The following is a 17,822-nucleotide window of genomic DNA, read 5'->3' as shown; positions in this document are numbered from 1 at the left end:
GTGGTGCTCTTAGAGGGCGCGTCCCGGGGCACAGTGGGAAGCAGAGCAGGGGCACCGAGACAGAAGCGCCAGAAGGGGACGAGCGCCGGGACCTGGACGCCCAAAGCAAGAGGAAGGCGCCGGGCCGGGGGCGCACGGAGATCTGGTCGGAGCCCAGGTCAGACCTTGAGGAGCCAGGTCCGCAGGAAGCGTGAGGAGCCGCGGAGCACGCAGCTGCGCTGAGGCCGGGCCAGTCCGGTTAGGACTGAGGGGCTCCGAGCCGCCGGCGGGATCTAGCCAGCATGGCAGCGCATCTGTGCTGCCTCCTGTCCGTGCTGCTGCTGCTCGGTGAGTCCGTGCGTCCCCGAGTCCATCTGGGGCTGAGTCCGGCTCCCCCTCTCCTCGCCCCTGCCGTCCAGCAATCCATCTGTCCTTCTGCTTAAGCTTTCACTCTCCGGCTTCCCTCGTCCCTCCCCCCGCCCCTTTCTTCCTGCCTCTTTCCAAGATCTGTTTATGTCTCTAAATTGTTTCTGAATCTCTGTCTTCTGACGGGGCCGAAAGGGACATTAGACGCCAGTCAGCCCGACCGCTCCTTTTCACAGATGATGGAACTGAGGCTTTTATAGAGGAAAGAATTTGCTCAAGGTCATACTGAGAGTTAATGGTATAGGCAGGATTTGAACTCGGGTCACCTGCCTCGAGACACATCAGCATCTTTGGCATCTCTCCGTTTCCAATCTTCCCCATTATTGATCCTATTTGTAAGGCGCTTAGCACAGTGTTGTTCTGTCATTTTCAATAGTGTCCGACTCTTCGTGACTCCATTTGGGATTTTCTTGACAAAGATACTGGAGTGGTTTGCCATTTCCTTCTCCTGCTCATTTTACAGATGGGGAAACCGAGGCAAACAGTTTTAGATGATTTGCTCTGGGTCACAGAGTAGGCATGTGAGGTTAGATTTGAACTCAGGAAGATGAATCTTCCTGACTCTTGACCCAGCTCTGCACCACCTAGCGCATTGGGACACACTAGGTGCTTAATAAAGACTGGTTCCTCCCTCCTTTCCCCTCCCACTCTCAAACTCCTTTCCTCTCTACCTTGCCTCCCCATGTGACTCTCATTCATCTTCTCTTTCTGCCTGCCAGTGTCTCTCAGTCTCTGCCTCTCCCATCTTCCCTCATTCACTGTTTTTCCCGCCTTGTTCAGGTTTACCCATCCATCCTTACCCTAGTAGGTGGAGGTCCTTCAGCTGTACACCCTTGGCCTATACTGGTTCTATCCAGGGAGGGGAAGGAGAAAATGGCCCTCCAGACCTTTTTGATTTCTTCTAGCCTGGACCCCAGCCTCCCCAGGACATCAGCGTGACTGAAATTCTGGTAAAACTTGCTCACCTCATGGGACCAGAGTTTGATGTGCTGGAGGCAGGGCAACAGGTGCTTTTCAGACATATGGAAAGACCAGAAGGCAGGCAGAGGACAGGTGGGTTACTGTGCCCCCCCTCAAAGGGCCTTAGTGATTGCCTCTACATCTCTTCTCCTGTTATGATATGCCCCTCATTCAGGGGGCTCCTATTTTAGGGTTGGCTAGATAGAGTCTGTGTCTCTGGGTCTACCTGCCTCTGCTGAAGTCTGTGTCCTCTGTCTGTATGGCATCTTCTTATGGAATGAGGGGAGAGAAGAGGGGTGGGGAAGAATCATAGATTCTCAGAACTTCAAGAGACCTCAAAAGTCTCATAGGATTTAGAGGTGAGGATTTTCTAGATGAGGGCTTTGAGGCCCAGAAAGTTAAGTGACTTGCCAAGGTCACCCAGGAAGAAATTAGCAGAGTAATTACCAGGATTCCAAGTATAATGCTCCTTCCCCTATAATGCGCTCCTAGCCAAGAGGTGGGGAACATGCAGCCTCAAGGCCACATGTGGCTCTCTAGGTCCTCAAGTATGTCCCTTTGACTGAATCCAAACTTCACAGCGAAGGATCTCAAAGCTGCAAGTTCCCCAACCCTGTTCTCACCCAATCCTCAACCAAATAGGAATCGTTTCTGCACCATACTCAATCTGTAAGTAGCTTTATATATAGTGGGCATCTAATAAATGTTAGTTTGAGTGACTTGAACTGCTCACCCAGCTTGGAGAGCTCCAGGGATGGAGAACTCATTCCCATATAAGGCAGCTCCTTCTATTTTTGGACCGGCTGTAATCTTTAAGAAGCCTAAATCTTTTTTTTTTTTTTTGCACCTTCTGTCCATCAACCTTTATTCCACCCTCTGGGGCCAGCAGAATGAGTTCTTCTTTCCCAAGAAAGAATGTAGGGGATGGGGGGGGGGGCAGAGGTCATCCTGGAAAGTTTAATGGGTATGTGTACTTGTATCATAGATTTATAGCTGGAAGGGATCTTAGAGGTTATCTGAGCCACTCCCCACCCCCATTTTACAGGTAAGGAAACTGGGGTCTAAAGAAGCAAATCCAAGGTCACATGGGAAATAGGAAGTAAAATGGGGATTTGCACCCAGGTCCTCTGATTCCATCATGCTTACTGAGTTTCTAAGGCTGGTAGGGTGCAAAGTAAATTCTCTATCCCCCCCAGAGGCAGACATCACATAATGATGGGAAGAAACAGTCCTGCCCCTGTGACCTAACAATCTCCACCCCTTTATTGCTGCATGTACACATTGATAATACTTCACTGTTTCCTATGGACAGACATTCTCTCCTTCCTTCAGTGCAGTGTGGTGCAAAGGAAGGATTTGGGAGCAGAAGACCTGGAGTTCAAATCCTGGCTCTGCTCTGTATTAACTGTGTGACCTTGGTCGAGTCATTCAACCTCAGCCTCAATTTCCTTATCTGTAAAGAAGTGGTGAATAGTTGTACTATCCAATCTCATAAGGTTGTGGGGAGGATCAAATGGAGGTAATGTACAGAAAGCACTTTAAGTTTATAAAATATATGTATCATAAGTGCATAAACCAGCTCTAATTATTACTACTCAGTATATGTTTATTAGGGATCTGTCCATTAGAATGTGAGCTCCTCCATGAGAATGTAGGCTCCTTGAGGGCAGGGATTTTCTTTGTATCCCCAGTGCTCAGCACAGAGGCACATAGTAGGTGCATAATAAATGCCTATTGGTTTGATGATTTGCAAATACCCATGTTGGACCTTGGGGATATAGAGCTGAAAAATGATGGTAGCCCCTTCCTTCCCTCAAAGAGATTAGAGTCTAACAGTAGCAAATACTCCAGGTACAAAGATCAGGACCAAAAAGAGAGGAGCAAATTTTGATGTGAGAGATCCAGACTAAGTGATCCAGGAAAAACTGGGGAAATAAGTGAGGAGGGGGTACATCTGGGTAGGCTTCATGGAGGAGGCAGCACTTGAGGTTAGTTTTGTAAGAAGAGAAGGTGGAGATGAGGAAGCACATGGTTGACGGGGAATACATTATGAGTGAGTAAATAGAGGTAAAAGAGGGAACATTTCAGAGTCTGGGATGACTGGGATTTGAACCCAGGTCCTTTGGGTTCCCATCCCTCTGAAATGGGAAGAGTAGGAGATAAGACTAGCAGGTTAGGCTGTAGTGAGATTACTCAGGGCCTTGATTGCCAGGCTCAGAGTTTTACGTTTTCTTTGGTAAAGAATGGGAGGGACTGTTGAAAGTATTTGAATGAGGGCAATGGTGTGGTCAGAATTGTGGTTTATGTAGATTATTTGGGCAACTACATGAAAGATAGATGGGAGAGAGGAGAGAGTGGGGGCCAGGACACTGTTAGACCTTTAATACAATAGCCCAGGCAAGAAGGAATGAGAAACTGAACTGAGATGGAGATGGAAGTAGAGAGGCAGGGATGGATGAAAGTGTTGCTGAGGTAGAATCCACTTACAAGTCTGGGCAACTACGAGGAGGTGGGTGAAGGAGACACAAGTGTCACAGATGACTCATCAAGCAATCAATAAGCATTTATTAAGCTCCTGCTATGTATGTACCTGGCACTGTGCTAGGCACTTGGGATTCAAATATAAAGAAACAATCCCTATTCTCAAGGAACTTATGTTCTATAAAGGTTCCCAAAGAGGGCAATGCCGCCATCTTGGGGGTGCTGGAATGAACCAAGGGAGCTGTGCAGTTGGGTGCAACTGAGGGGTGTTGAGTAAAAATAAGGGTTAACCTAACCTAACGGGGGTGGGGGAGTGCTGAGTAATTTTTTTAAAAGGGAGTGGTAGGCCAAATAAGTTTGGGAAGCTCTGTATCTAAATGGATTTTGGACCAGAGTGATTCTCACTGAGTCTAATCCCATCTCTTAGAGAAAGATCAGGCAGGAATTATTGATGCTCTTTTACAGATGGGAAAACTGAGACCAACCAAGTGAGGCTGAATCTGCTCCCACACGCTTACCAACCTGTCCTGTGATTCTCTTCCCTTCCTTCCCCCAACGCAGCTTCTTCTCCCTTTCCAGTTCAGAACCCTGGTCACTGATGGAGACTGGCTGGGGGAGGAGATACGAGTCATGACTTCTCATGACTTCTGGACACTCGCCCCTATTAATGAATGCAGATAAAGACCACGTTCACTTTTTTGGCTGGTGTGTCACACTGTTGACTCACATTGAGTTTGCAGTCCACTAAAACCCTCAGATCTTTCTCTCCCAAACTGTGCAGTCCAGCTTTAATTAGGCTAGGCGGAGGGGGGCCTCCTGCCTTGTTCCTTTCCTAGAGCAAGCTTAAAGGAAAGGGATTTATTAAGGAAGTGCTTCTATGAAGCATCTATATGCCAGGTACTTTACAGATATTATCTCGTTTGATCTAAAGGCTGACAGTCCATGTCCTTTCTGGGTCCCGGGCACCATTGACATAAAGACACATTTCTACATCAGAGTGTTGTAGCTAGATGAGATCTTGGAGATCATCTAGAATAGTTTTTAACTCAAGGTCTACAAACCATAGATTGAATAGAATTTGTAAACTTGGATGGGAAAAACCCTACATCTTTATGTTCACTAACCTTTAACTGAAATTAAGCATTTCCTTCCATTATGAATTTTTATTGTTTAAAAAACCATGATTCTTGAAAGAGATCTATAGGCCATAGTAGACCACCAAAGGATCTATGACACCAAAGATAACAACTCTCCCATTTTACAGATGGATAAACTAAGGCTTAGGGAAGGGATTGGATTTGCTCATGAGGTCACTAGTAAATCATAGGGACCTGGAGAAGAGCAAAGGCTCAAATCCCCATATTCAAAGAACTTTCCATTTACAAAATGCTTTCTTCAATTTAATTTGACAGGCATTTGCCTGTTATGTGCTGAAAGTTACCATAGTAATAGTAAATCGGTAGTCTTAGATCTGGAAGACCTGGGTTCAAATCCTGTCTCTGATACATACTGACTGTGTGACCCTGGGCAAGACATTTAGCCTCTGTGCCTCAGTTTCCTTATCTGTAAAATGAGGAAGCTGGACTTTATGGCTTCTAAATCCATTATCCAAGAACTTTGTCTGAGTCCTACCTCTCACATACTGGTCTGCATGGCTCTGTATGGTTGTGTGACGTTGTCTGTGTGATGGTATGACCCAAGTCACTTAACCTTTCAGGGGGACTAGACTTATAGACCCTAAGACTATATAAGTGGCTGACCTCCACTGGAAGGCATCTCCTTATTCAGAATCCCCCATTCCAATGAAATCAGAGGTTCAGCCCTTGTCCTCTATTATGTGCAATGTCCCATGCAACAACTTCATAACAACCTTGAGAGGTAAGTAGTTAGAGGCATCATCTCCATTTTACAGACAAGAAAACTGAGGCCCTGAGAGCTAAAGGTATTTGCTAAGGTCAAATGATTCCTTTAAGTATGATATTGGTCACAGGAACCTCCAAGTTGGATTTTCACTTTTTCCTGTCTTTCCCATCATAAAACAGCAATCTACTGCCTGTCATTTAATTTCCTTCAGCTTCCTCATCAATAAAGTAGAAGTGGAGGAGGAGGGGTAACGGGCCAGTTCATTACTGAGCTCCCTTCTAGCTCTAGCATTCTGTGATTCTAAGATCACAAATATTTTAATCATATTTGTAGTCTTTGATCTTTGATATATTAGTTGTGTGACTGGGACAGGTCACAATCTCCCTGGACCCTGATGTTGTCATCTGTGAAATGGGGGTGGACTAGGTGATCTCTAATGACCCTTCCAGCACTAAGATCTGATGATTCCATGACAGCCACAGTAGGACAGGGATGTTTCCTTGGGGGAGAGGAACTTTCCTATCCCTCTCCTTGCCTTCAGCCCAGGCAGCCCCACTTCTGGCCAGCACTCTGGAGGTCCCTTTCTCCACTCTTCACAGGGCCCCCTAAACTCCTGAGCATCTTCCACACCCTTCTCAGTAAGTTTCTTAAGGAATCTACCCATCATCCATCTTGTAGCTTCCTATTCAGACTTTGTCCAGTGGTTTTCTCTTCCTGCTCTATCTGGAGTCTGCTCAACTGGCTCCACTTTAGGTGGGAAGAGTTTGAGGAACAATGCAGAGGCTTCACCCTGGATGTGGTGAGGGTGACGGTAATTCTTTCATTGGTCTCTTAGTGATCCCTTCCCCTTCCCTCTCTCCTGTGTCCCAGGACTTTAGTCATCAACATCTGTCTGTCTGTCAGAGCAGATGGCTGAAATATTGGCTGTGTGGCAGATTTCTCTGCAGTGGGATGTAGGGAAGGGAGAAGTGCACTCTGGGAACAGAGATTCTCCTCAGTGCTCTCAACCTTACCCCAAACACAAATGCCTACAAGCCCAGCCATACCTCAGTTGGGGAGGGAGGAGCCTGAGTGTTAGGTACTCTTCTCAGGGGACCTTTTCCTGGGAGAAAGGCCTGAGACCAGAGAACCAAAGTTCAGCCTAGCCTCCTGGGGAGCGGGGAGGTACTGCCTGAGCCTGGAATCCCTCCTTCAAATCAGCTGGGTCACAAGGATGGGAGCATGGGACCTGTTGGCCTTCGCCTTCTCTGAGGCCAGAGACACAGGTCACAACCAATACTGCAGCAGGAGGGAATAAAGTTAGACACAATTTTAAACTGTCAGGCAGGATGGGTAATTAGGAACCTCTTTTTTGGGGGCGGGGTGAGGAAGTCAGTGAGAAGGATGCTAGTTTTTACTTTCTCTTCCAGAGACACCACATAAGGTTGGTGGGCGGGGTTCCTTCGGGAGATCTGTATCAGAATCCTCTTCAGGGATCGTGCCCTGACTGCCCCATGGCAGCAAAGGATTTAGAGCTGAGAAAGAGCTTAGAAATCCACCTAGTCCAATCCTCTCATTTTACAGATGAGGAAACGGAGACCCAGCTAGGTAAAGTGACTTGTCCAAAGTCACACAAGTAATATGTGGCAAAGCTGGGATTTGAACCCAAACCCCCTCATTCCAAATCCAGTGCACATTTTTCATCACCACAGGAGGATTTCTTGGCTTGACTGGTTTTGCTTAAATGTCTCTATTTCTGTTCAGGAGTGCCCTCCACCACATGCATGTACACCCTGTCTCTGTGTCTGTATCTGTCTTTGTGTCTGTCTCTCCTTTTTCTCTGTCTCTGTCCATCTGTCTGTCTCTGTCTTTCTCTTTGTCTGTCTCTCTGTCTCTGTCTCTCACACACATACCCCTTCTTCCTGGGCCCCCAGGGGATCCATACAGATTGACCACCCAAACTTAGCTTCTTCAGGAGCAGGAGGGAGATAGAGGAAATGATATGAAGTATCCTCCATAGACGCATCTAGCTTCTGCCTCCATTTCCCCCCACATGTAAGGAGAGGACTGACACAGCTCCTGCCCTTTAAGAGTGTGTATGGAGGGGGAGAGGAGCAGAGAAGCTGGGCTTGATAGGAAGGAAGGCCAGAAATGGGGGAAGACCACGTTTAGGGTCCCTGTGCCCGTAAGGGCTTATTCCTCCCCAGTCCTGGAAGCTTCTCACTCCTGCCCGCTCCTTCTTGCTCTTCAGGATTGGAAATCTGCCCCCTCCCCACCTCTTAGGTCAGTGTTTCTATTGATATTAATAGTCTGCTCTTCATTCTCTCCCCACTGGGAAAGGGCTGATGAAGAGTGACCACATTAAGTCCTCAGGCGCATCCTGGCAAATATGATATTTGGCTATGGATGCCCATCCCAGACACATCATTACAGTTTTCCTTCCTCTTCCACCCACTCTAGCAGAGATGAACTTCTCTATTTCCATTTCTCTCCTCCTATGGCTGTCTGTCTCTCTCATTTGTCTCTGTCTCTGTCTCCCTTTCCTCCTCTCATTGGTTCACACCTTACTTCTAGGTTTGTTTCTTTCACTCTCCTCCTCTGTCTCAGTCTCTCTCTTTCCTCCCCTCCTGCCTCTGTCTCTTCCCATGCATATAGGGTCATAGAATACCAGAGTTGGAAGGGACCTCAGATAACATCCATCTAGTTGTATCCTGCGACCTAGAACCACAGCTCTGGGTTTATGTAGCCTGGTGTATTTAATCTTGGGAGTATTGTTCGCAAATACTCTTTGTGGCTTTTGCTTCTGGGTGCGGTTTTCCCTAGAAACATGAGTATTTAAGCTCATATTTAGATCTCAACTTCTAAGAAAACACTTGGGCTCACATAATATCAAATATGGAACTGAAATCAATTATTGAGCTAACACTGACTATAGCACAGGCTTTATTTAACCTGACCAAAAAATGCAGAGGACTTACACTCAAGTCCATGAACAGCCGAGGCAACCCTCTTTCCCTTTCCAGTGAGCCCCATATCCCCTAGGGACCTATACATCCTTCTAGCTTATTACCCTCCCATTGTACAGAAAAAGATCACCCAGTTGCTGGTACTAAGTGGGAAACAGAACCAGCTCCTTTCCCCTGGATCTATACAGTCCACCCAACTCAGCTCTCAGTGAAGAGTAGAATACACACCAAAGTATGGCTCTGTCCCATGCTGCTCCTTGGCTTGGGTTCTGCTTGGTACAGGAACTCAGTATCATCCAAGAACCCCTTCCCCACGCCCAGGGATGTCTGTGCTTGCTCCAGGAATGTCTGTCCTCATCTAGATGTGCCTCTGTGGCCCTGCTTCTTATGCCAGCAGCTTCCAATTGGAACCAGAGCTCTTCACTACTGTGCTCCTGCCTCCTGGAATCCTTGAAGCTGTGGGATCTCCTAATACACATGGTTTTCCAGAGGGCCTTTCTAGCTGTGTGGACATACAAGCTTCCCTCTAGCAAACTAGAGTCTCTGTGTCTGCCCTTGGGGTTTCTTTCTGCCCATCTTAGCATTGGTCTTTTCCATTTGCAGGTTTCCTGCTCTCCAGCTCTTCTTTTAAAGGCCAAGTCCAAGCTATGGGTATGCCTGGCCACATCATACCCTTAATGTGCTGTTAAAAGCAAAGGCACAGAGGTGGGAAATGAATGCTGAATTCAGGAAAGAGCAAACTGACCAGGTGACCCAGAGTGGGTGAATGGAGAGTAATCTGAAATAAGTTTTTCTTTCTCTCTGTCTCTCTCTCTATCTCTGTCTCTCTCTCTCTGTCACCGTCTCTGTTTCTGTCTTCTTCTTCTCTCTCTCTCTCTCTCTCTCTGTCTCTCTCTCTGTCTCTCTCTCTCCCTCTCTGTCTCTATCTCAATCTCTCTTTCTCTCTTTATGTCTCTGATACGTCCTCCCTCCCTTGTTTTCCTTCCATCTGTCCCAATCTCTATCTCTTTCTGTGTCTTTCTCTGTCCTCCTTCTGTGTCTCTGTCTCTGTCTCTATCTCTTTCTGTCTGCCTCTGTGTCTCTGTCTCTGCCTCCCCCCCCTTTCTCTCTTGCTCTCTCTGATATGTCCTCCCTCCTTTGTTTTCCTTCTGCCTGTCCCTATCTCTCTGTCTCTTTCTGTGTCTCTCTCTGTCCTCCTTCTGTGTCTCTGCCTTTCTCCTCTCCAGTCTGGCTATCTCTCTCTCAGTCTCATAGGACCTTCGGAGAAGATATGACAGACTGGATCTCTCAAAGAAGGAGACTCCTCCTTCCTATCTTTACTGCTATGCTAGGAACACGTGCTTCACCTTATACTCCATTCATTCATCCAAACATTTCTTGAGTACCTACTGTGTGCACAAGCCTGGTTTTAAGGCTGAGGAAGAGGCAGAGAGGTCAACAGGTTCCAGGATCTGACTTCAGGGGGTTCCCAGTCTGGTAGGAGGATAATACAGAGACAGGTAATTATAACATAAAGAATCAGAAAAAAGGGAGCTGAGCACTAGCCAGGTTACCACCTCCTCCAGGTGGCATCTGAGGGGGGTTTGAAGGAGGGGTTGTATTTTGACTGGATGTGTGTGTGTGTGTGTGTGTGGGGATTGTTCTAGATAGAGAAAAAGACATGAGCAAAGACTGCATTATTTTTCATGAAGGTCCCAGAGCAGAGAAGAGTATGGAAAGTTGTCCTGTCCCACCTCTCTGACCCCTCTCAGCAATATAGGCACAAGATCTAGTGGATAGACTCTCAGAGCAGAAGGGACCTCAGAAGTCACCTCATTCAATCCCTAATGAAATAGATCCTCCCTCCTGCATTCTAGACAAGTGGCCAAGCAGCCTTGGCTTGGAGGCCTCCAGGAATAAGGAAGGGGCATACTCCCCCCTCCCCCGAAAAAGAGGCCATCCCTTTTCAGGACAGTTCTAAGGGTTAAGAAGCCTTTTCCTGACATCAAATTTGAATTTGCTTCTTCCACAAGACAGCCCTTCAAATGCCCTCTCTAAATCATCTTTTCTCCCAGCTAAATACCCCATGTTCTTTCAATTCTTGCCTTTTTTTAACCAGATCTCTTATTTCAGAGTTCCTGGGAAGGATTTCAGATTCCTGGGAAGGAGTTTCCTTAATCAATGCAGACCAACATCTTTTCTGCAACCTGGAGTCTCAGGGCGTTGCTTGAGAGCAATGAGAGGGGGCATGACTTGCCCAAAGTCACATAGACAGTGTACAGGGCCTTGAACCCAGGTCCTCATCACCCTATAATCAATACTATACCTGGCATCCATCAGTGGTTCTTCACGTGGCATGCTCTCCAGTCCTTTACCCATCCTGACTGCTTGGCTCTAGGTTGGCCCCAGCTTTTAATGTCCTTCCTGTAATGAACACAATGCTCCCTATATGGTCTGGCCAGGACAGAGTTCAATATGGCCTTCATTTTCTGGACAATGCTTATATTATGTAGATGGTCCACCTGAGAACAAATGCTGGTTTCTGCAGCTAACATCTAGACATACATTAATGGGTTGGTAGGTGGATGGGGAGGGAGATGTTACTGCCCTGGTCTTCTCCCTCCCTGTTCCACCCCAAGATTCTTCCTGGAAAATGCTCATTATTATTTCTCCTCTCCCTCATCACCTATGCACATCCTAAATATGGCTGGTCCAGCTAGTCCAATCATCTTCCCTTCTGTTTCTTCATATTACTAGGAACTCACCAAGAACAGGATCCCTCCTGTGGCCCCAAAACAAAGGCTTCTTGTGGATTGGTTCTGTCTCCCCTTGATACTAAGGACATGGGCATAGAAAGTGGAGGGCATGTGGAGAATAGCAGTGAGAATAGCAGAGTCACTTAAAGAGTTGGTCAGGCCTTGGGGAAAGGGACTGGTGGAGTGAGTCTACCTTCTTGGTGCTAACTGATCTCTCCTCTTCTCTCCTTCCCTCTCCTCTCTCCCTGTCTATCTGTTGTGTGTCTCTCCCACTCTTGCTTTCCTCCTCCTCTTTTTCAATCCTCCCCCACAGAGGCCTTTTCAGGTTCTGGTTCCCCAAACCCAAATGAAGACCCTAGGCCAGAGAGGGACCAGGACTGCCTGAGGGCCAGTGAGCACTGTGCCCGAGATGCTGGCTGCAGTGCCCGGCTCCGCACCCTTCGCCAGTGTGTGGCAGGAGAGGGTGCAGCCAAGCTGGGGCCTGATGCCCAAAGTCAATGCCAGAGCACGGTCCAAGCTCTGCTGTCCAGTAGTCTCTATGGCTGCCGATGTCGCCGGGGCATGAAGCGGGAGAAGGACTGCCTGGGTGTGTATTGGAGCCTGCGCCACACCGTCCCACAAGGTCAGTGTGGGCCAGTCCCCTGCTTCTATACCTGGAAAGTCAGTGTGGGTCAGCTGGCCTTCTGCTTCTGGGGTCAGGCACTGGCCTTTCCATCATCCAGAGTCACCCTGGCCCACTGCCTCCAAATATCATTGTCCGAACAGATATCCCTGGAACCCCCCCCCCCCCCCCCCCCCCCCCCGCCTTCCCTGGAGTGGCAGCTATTTATCCCGATCCCACACATTGCCTGCTTCTTGCTCTTAAAATGAGCTCAGTCCCTGTCAGGTCATTTCTTACTGATGCTTGACTTTCTCCTCTATTCATTCTGGACAAATTCATGAGCATTGCCTTTAGAAAACCTGTTCTCATTAAGCCCCTCCTCCCTTCATTTCCTTCCATAGCAAATTCCTTCCCTCTGTTTTCCCTCTCAGTCTGCCCAGCCCTGTGCCTAGCTACCCTGAGGGGTAGGAAGAGGTTAGAGGAGGAGCAGACCCAGGCCTTGCCTTCAGGGAATTCAGTCTGGGGGAGACAGAGGAGGAGCAGACCCAGGCCTTGCCTTCAGGGAGCTCAGTCTGGGGGGAGACAGAGGAGGAGACCCAGGCCCTGTCTTCAGGAAACTCACTATTGGGGGTGGGATGGGGAACAGAAGGGGAGAAGATCTGGGACCTGTCTGTTGGAGACCTTACAACCTTGGCCACATGAGAAACAAAATGGAAAATATATCTGTCCTGGAAAAGATCTGTCTTCAAGAGTGTGAAACGCTGTCATATGGAAGAGGGATTAGAATTGCTTTGTTTTGCCTCAGAAGACAGAATCAGAAGCAATAATAACTGGCCTTCATATAGCTTTTACTGCACTTTACATTTGTTTGATCCTTTGAAACTTCCAACAGCCTTGTGATTGATGAAGGTTCTAAAAGTATCATCATCCCCATCTTATAGATGAGGTCACTGAGACTCAGAAAAGTTAAGTGACTTGTCTATGTCCAAATAGCTACTAAGTGTTAGTGGTGGGATTCCAACCCAGGTCTTTCCTGATGCCCAGTCTAGCAGTTTATGCCTCTCCAATGGAGATTGGGAGTTTCAGAAAGGGAGACTTTGTCTCCCTTGAAAATGAGAGCTATCCAATGTATTGTCTTAGTAAGGAGTAAGCTTCCTGTCTCTTGAGGTCTCTAAACAGACATGAGTAAACCACTAGTAAGTAGTAGGCTTCCTGTTTCTTGAAGTCTCCAGAGATGAGTAAACCACTTGTAAGGGATGTTGTAGTTAGACTAGATGCCTGCTGAGGTCCATGCCTGCTTGAGGACTCCAATTCTGGGAGCCAGTGACTCTGAAGGTAGTGCTCTCTTTACATTAGCTTTGAGGCAAACCACCCCAGTGGAGATGGATGGTCTAGAGAGAAGAGGTATGATGAATGAGCCTTGAGGGGTGCCCACATTTAGGGGGTGGGGAGAGGAAGATGAACCAGTAAAGGAAAGAAAGAAGGATGAAGGAGATCATTGCTTTAGGAAGAGAATAAAGACAGGCCCTTTTGCCCACATCCCAGAAATGAAAGGGGTGACTATCTTGGGATAGAGTTGGCAATAATTACCAACTGCTGCAGACAGGTCAAGGAGAAAAAGCCTATTGGATTTGATACACCTTCCTTTCAACACATTCGGGAATATATTGGGCTTGAATGTTTCCTGCTAAGTCCATAGGGGTCCAGCCTCCCCACACACCAGGTGCTCCCCAGAGCAAGGGCTGGGCCTCTCTCTCCATGTCTGCTCCTTTTTTGGGTAGATTTGGGGAAGACTCAACCAGGGTGGGGCTGGGGCATTCAGAGCCCTGAAAAAGGTGAAGAATAATGACAACAGGAGGACAGGTTTGGGTGGGGGAGGCAAGACAGCCTCAGAAGCTCAGAAATCTCTCTCCTCATCTCTCTCTATCTCTCTTCCCTCCTCTCTTCACCCCATGAATCCAAGAAATGATGCTAGAAAGCTCTCCTTATGAACCTTTCATTAGAGGCCTCAACTATGTTGGATTGGCAGCTATTACAGCAGGTACGTACCCCACCAAAGCCCTTACCCATCCCTGAAAACCCAAATACTTCCATTCTCCCACATTCAGAATCAGCCTCCCTTCACAGTTCCTCCCCACCCCCAACAACTTTCTCCAGGGCTACCAAGCCCAAGGTAGCACCTAACTTTCCTCAGGCCACTGATGGGGGAACTCTTCTGTCCTTGTAGGCCAAACACCCTTGTTCCTCCTGCCTTGGTCCTTTGCCAGGGTCCTGGGGCTCAGAGTCACTTCAGAGAGTCAAATTACTTGAGAAAGACCTGGGTTCAAATTTGGCCTCAGACACCTAGTAAAGTGTCTGAAATCCTTCAGTAAAATAAGGATAATGACAGCGCTGACTTCTTGAGGCTGTTATGAAAGTCAAATGAGATAATATTTGTAAAACGCTTAGCAGAGTGCTTGGCACCTAGTAGGTGCCACATCAAAATGCTTATTCCCTCCGCTCCTCACTGCTCTTCCCTCTTCTCATAGAGATGGAGCCAGGGAAAGCCAGTGCTGGGGAAAGTCTGCTTGGTGGATGAGCCACTTTGTAGTATTCATTAAAAAGAATCTTTTTTTTGGATCTTCTAGCCCAGTTCTTAAGGTCTTTGGTGCCATAAAGATGCGCCTTTATCAATCTGGTGATGTCTAGGGGCCCTTCCTCAGAAGGATGCTTTTAAATGCAGAAAATACACAGGATTACGAAGGAAACCAACCATATTGAAATACTGTAATTAAAATATTTGTTAAACACCAAGTTAATGAATCCCAAGTTAAGAGACCTTGTTTTAAGATTTGGGGTATGTGCTCGACTCCCCACTTTTTGGGGAATAAGGCGCCTTCTTCGTAAGCTCATTACGTGACTTCAGCGTGCTTCGCTTTGCTGGCAGCCCGGATAATCCGACGTTGGAGTTATTCCCCACATTTTACCCTCCTGGGTATTTTTTCCTGTTCTGAACGTTAGTGCTTTGAAAATGTTAGCCCTCTCCAGCCCTCTCCAGCTCCACTCCCGGCCCACTCAAGTAGGACAAAGCTTCCTGCCCTGGAGCAAGAGGCCCAGGGGCGGGTTATAAAACTAGCCTCGCTCGGTCCCCACATGTTCGACCCAGGGTCCGAGGGCGAGAGCCCGTCACCACGAGGGAACCGTTGCCTGGACGCGGCCAAGGCTTGCAACGTGGACGGGCTGTGCCAGCGGCTGCGCGCGGACTACGCGGCCCTGTGCCTGAGGGCCGGGGCCCGGGGCTGCCCCCGCGCCCGCTGTCACCGGGCCCTGCGCCGCTTCTTCGACCGGGTCCGGCCCGAGCTCAGCCACGCGCTGCTCTTCTGCCCCTGCGGGCCCGGGGACGCGGCGTGCGCCGAGCGCCGGAGGCAGACCATCGTCCCCGCCTGCTCCTACAGCCCCGGTGCCAGCCCGGGGCCTCGCGCCGCCCCAGCAGACTCTGACCAGCCCAACTGCCTGGAGCCGCTGGACACCTGCCGTCGGGGCTACGTGTGCAGGTGAGCTGGGGGAGCGGCAAGGGCAGAGAGGACGGGGCGCGCCGAGCGCGGCCAGCGCACAGCCCAACACTGTCTTCGGCCGTACCAGGTCCCGTTTGGCCGAGTTCCAAGCAGCGTGCCAGCCATCGCTGCTCACCCCCAGTGGATGCATCCACGAGGATCCCCCCAGCTGCCTATGGGCCTACACTGGCATTCTGGGTATGAGCTAGCAGTGTCTACACGGGCATCCTGGATCTAGGGAGGGGGCTTAATTTACGTGGGTGACCTGGGTACAAGGAGGAGGTAGTATCCACAGCAGCCTCCAGGATAAAGGAAGGGAAGAGTGTCCACAGAGAGCCTTGTTGTGGGGTGGGGAACAGTGCTTCCGCTGACGTCCTGACTACTTCTTCACAGCCTTCTTGTTATATGGGAATTGAGCATCATGGGGGCAAGCTAGGTAAAGGGTGTGTTTACCTAGGCACTATGCATAATGCTACCTCCAGAGGCATCCTGGGTATGAGGAGGGGAGGATGTCTACACAGGCAAAATGGATATTGGAAGGGGGGTATTTACATGGGTGTCCTGAACACAAGTGGGTGTCCATCCCAAGTGTGGGGATAAGGGCATTCTATTGAGTGCCCTGGGAGGGTACTCCCAGCATGAGCATCCTAGGGCTTAAGAGCATGGGGAGGCTGGGCATCTACAGAGTTTTTATGTGTTTGAAGATGCTTTGGGGTGAGCATCTCAGATACAGGGGGAGAGTGTCTATTCAGGCATCCTGGATGAAGAGAGTGGAGCACCTACAGGGTCATCCAGGGTGTGGGAAGAGGTGTCTTAGATGCAAGAAGAAGACAGCTGTCTTGGGCCTTTTATCTTCCTTTCCCAGGGACCCCCATCACGCCCAACTATGTGGACAATGTAAGCACTGCTGTGGCACCTTGGTGTAGCTGCAGCTCCAGTGGGAACAGGCTTGAAGAATGTGAGACCTTCCTGAGGCTCTTTGCGGGAAACCCCTGTCTTCGTAAGTGCTTGGAGCCTAGAGGTGGGGGCTGGGAGATGAAACAGAAGCAGAGGACACAGAAGAGGCTGGGGATGATGGGGGACAGAACAGAGGGCAGACAGGGAAGAAACTAGCTCAGATCCTGCCCACAGCATCCCGTCTTTTTTCTCGCTAGAAAATGCTATTCTGGCTTTTGGCAACCAGACAGACCTAAGCTGGGGCCCCTCTGCCTTTCCACCTGGAACATACCTGCAGGAATCCCCTGGTCCTGGGCACAGCCTCTTCAACCAACTGAAGCCCCCCCAACCCACCCAGGTAGGAATTTTCTGAGTCTCCAGGCCTCAGTATTCCCTCACAGGCCTCTTGGCACCCTCAGCCTGAGCGCCTCTCCCTTTTCAAAGAATTGCCTTGTTCCCAAGCAGCCTGAAACCCCCAGATTGCAGCCTACTCCAAAGCTTGGCTGACCTTTTACTTGGGAAGCCTCGGCCCCTGCTGTATAGAGAAGTAGTTTCCCCAAACACGTCCATCAATTGCCTAACCTTTGTGAGGAGAGAAAACACACACACACACACACACACATACACACACACACACACACACAATCTTCCCATATTATCCTTTTGATTTATTTCAACCAAAGTCTGTTAACCATTCACTGTTTGCAAAGCTCTGTGCTCCTCCTGGGGTCACAAAGATGCAAAGGATAGAGGCCCTGCCTTGAAGGAGCTTACAATCTAATAGGCAGCATATGACATACAGATAAATAAATGCCATACTGGGGAGATTGTGATGGGTGCAAAGTGCTCTGGGAAAATATTAGCCTTTCCTTAATTTATCTCCCCCACCTCGTGTGTCTTTTCAGATCAATCTCACATTACTCCCACTTACACACACTATATTCTAGCTTGACTGGTTCTAACTTCTTATCCTCTTAACCCTGTCATTGCTATCTCCAGCTGTTAGGACCTGGACAGATCTAGAATGCATTGCCTCATCCTGGAAGCTCAGTTTGTCCATCACTTTCTATGGGAAGCCTTTTCTGCTCCCAGAACAGTTAGTGCTTCCTCCTCAAACGACCTGGCTTTTACTTATCTGTATCCATGTCATACCTTCTTTCCCAGAGTGTAAACACCTTGGGGGCAAGACCTGTTTTTTGTTTTTGTCCCTGCAACCCCAGGAACTTGGCCATGGTAGACACTTAGTAAGTATTTGATTGACTTCCTCTATTCCTTGCAGGTATCAGGTGAAGGCAGGCCTTCTACTGGGGGCTCTCCATTGCTTTGTGGGGCTCAAGGCTGGACCCTCCCCAGGGATCAACTG

At 48.7% G+C, this 17,822-nt stretch overlaps 1 protein-coding gene across 1 annotated transcript; it reads left to right on the top strand.

The window, feature by feature from the left end:
* The first annotated feature begins 281 nt into the window (after positions 1–281).
* Positions 282–16,966, top strand: LOC118854903 (GDNF family receptor alpha-4-like). The gene is given in 9 exon segments (XM_036765089.1): positions 282–327; positions 11,703–12,017; positions 13,954–14,031; positions 15,136–15,423; positions 15,460–15,523; positions 15,612–15,721; positions 16,389–16,523; positions 16,678–16,817; positions 16,904–16,966. Coding segments are annotated over 9 exon segments (1,239 nt in total).
* The last annotated feature ends 856 nt before the right edge of the window (positions 16,967–17,822 follow it).

The sequence above is a fragment of the Trichosurus vulpecula genome, chromosome 6 (genome assembly GCF_011100635.1).
Source record: "Trichosurus vulpecula isolate mTriVul1 chromosome 6, mTriVul1.pri, whole genome shotgun sequence".
Classification (NCBI taxonomy): Eukaryota; Metazoa; Chordata; class Mammalia; order Diprotodontia; family Phalangeridae; genus Trichosurus; species Trichosurus vulpecula.
This window is presented reverse-complemented; position numbering and strand designations above follow the sequence as displayed.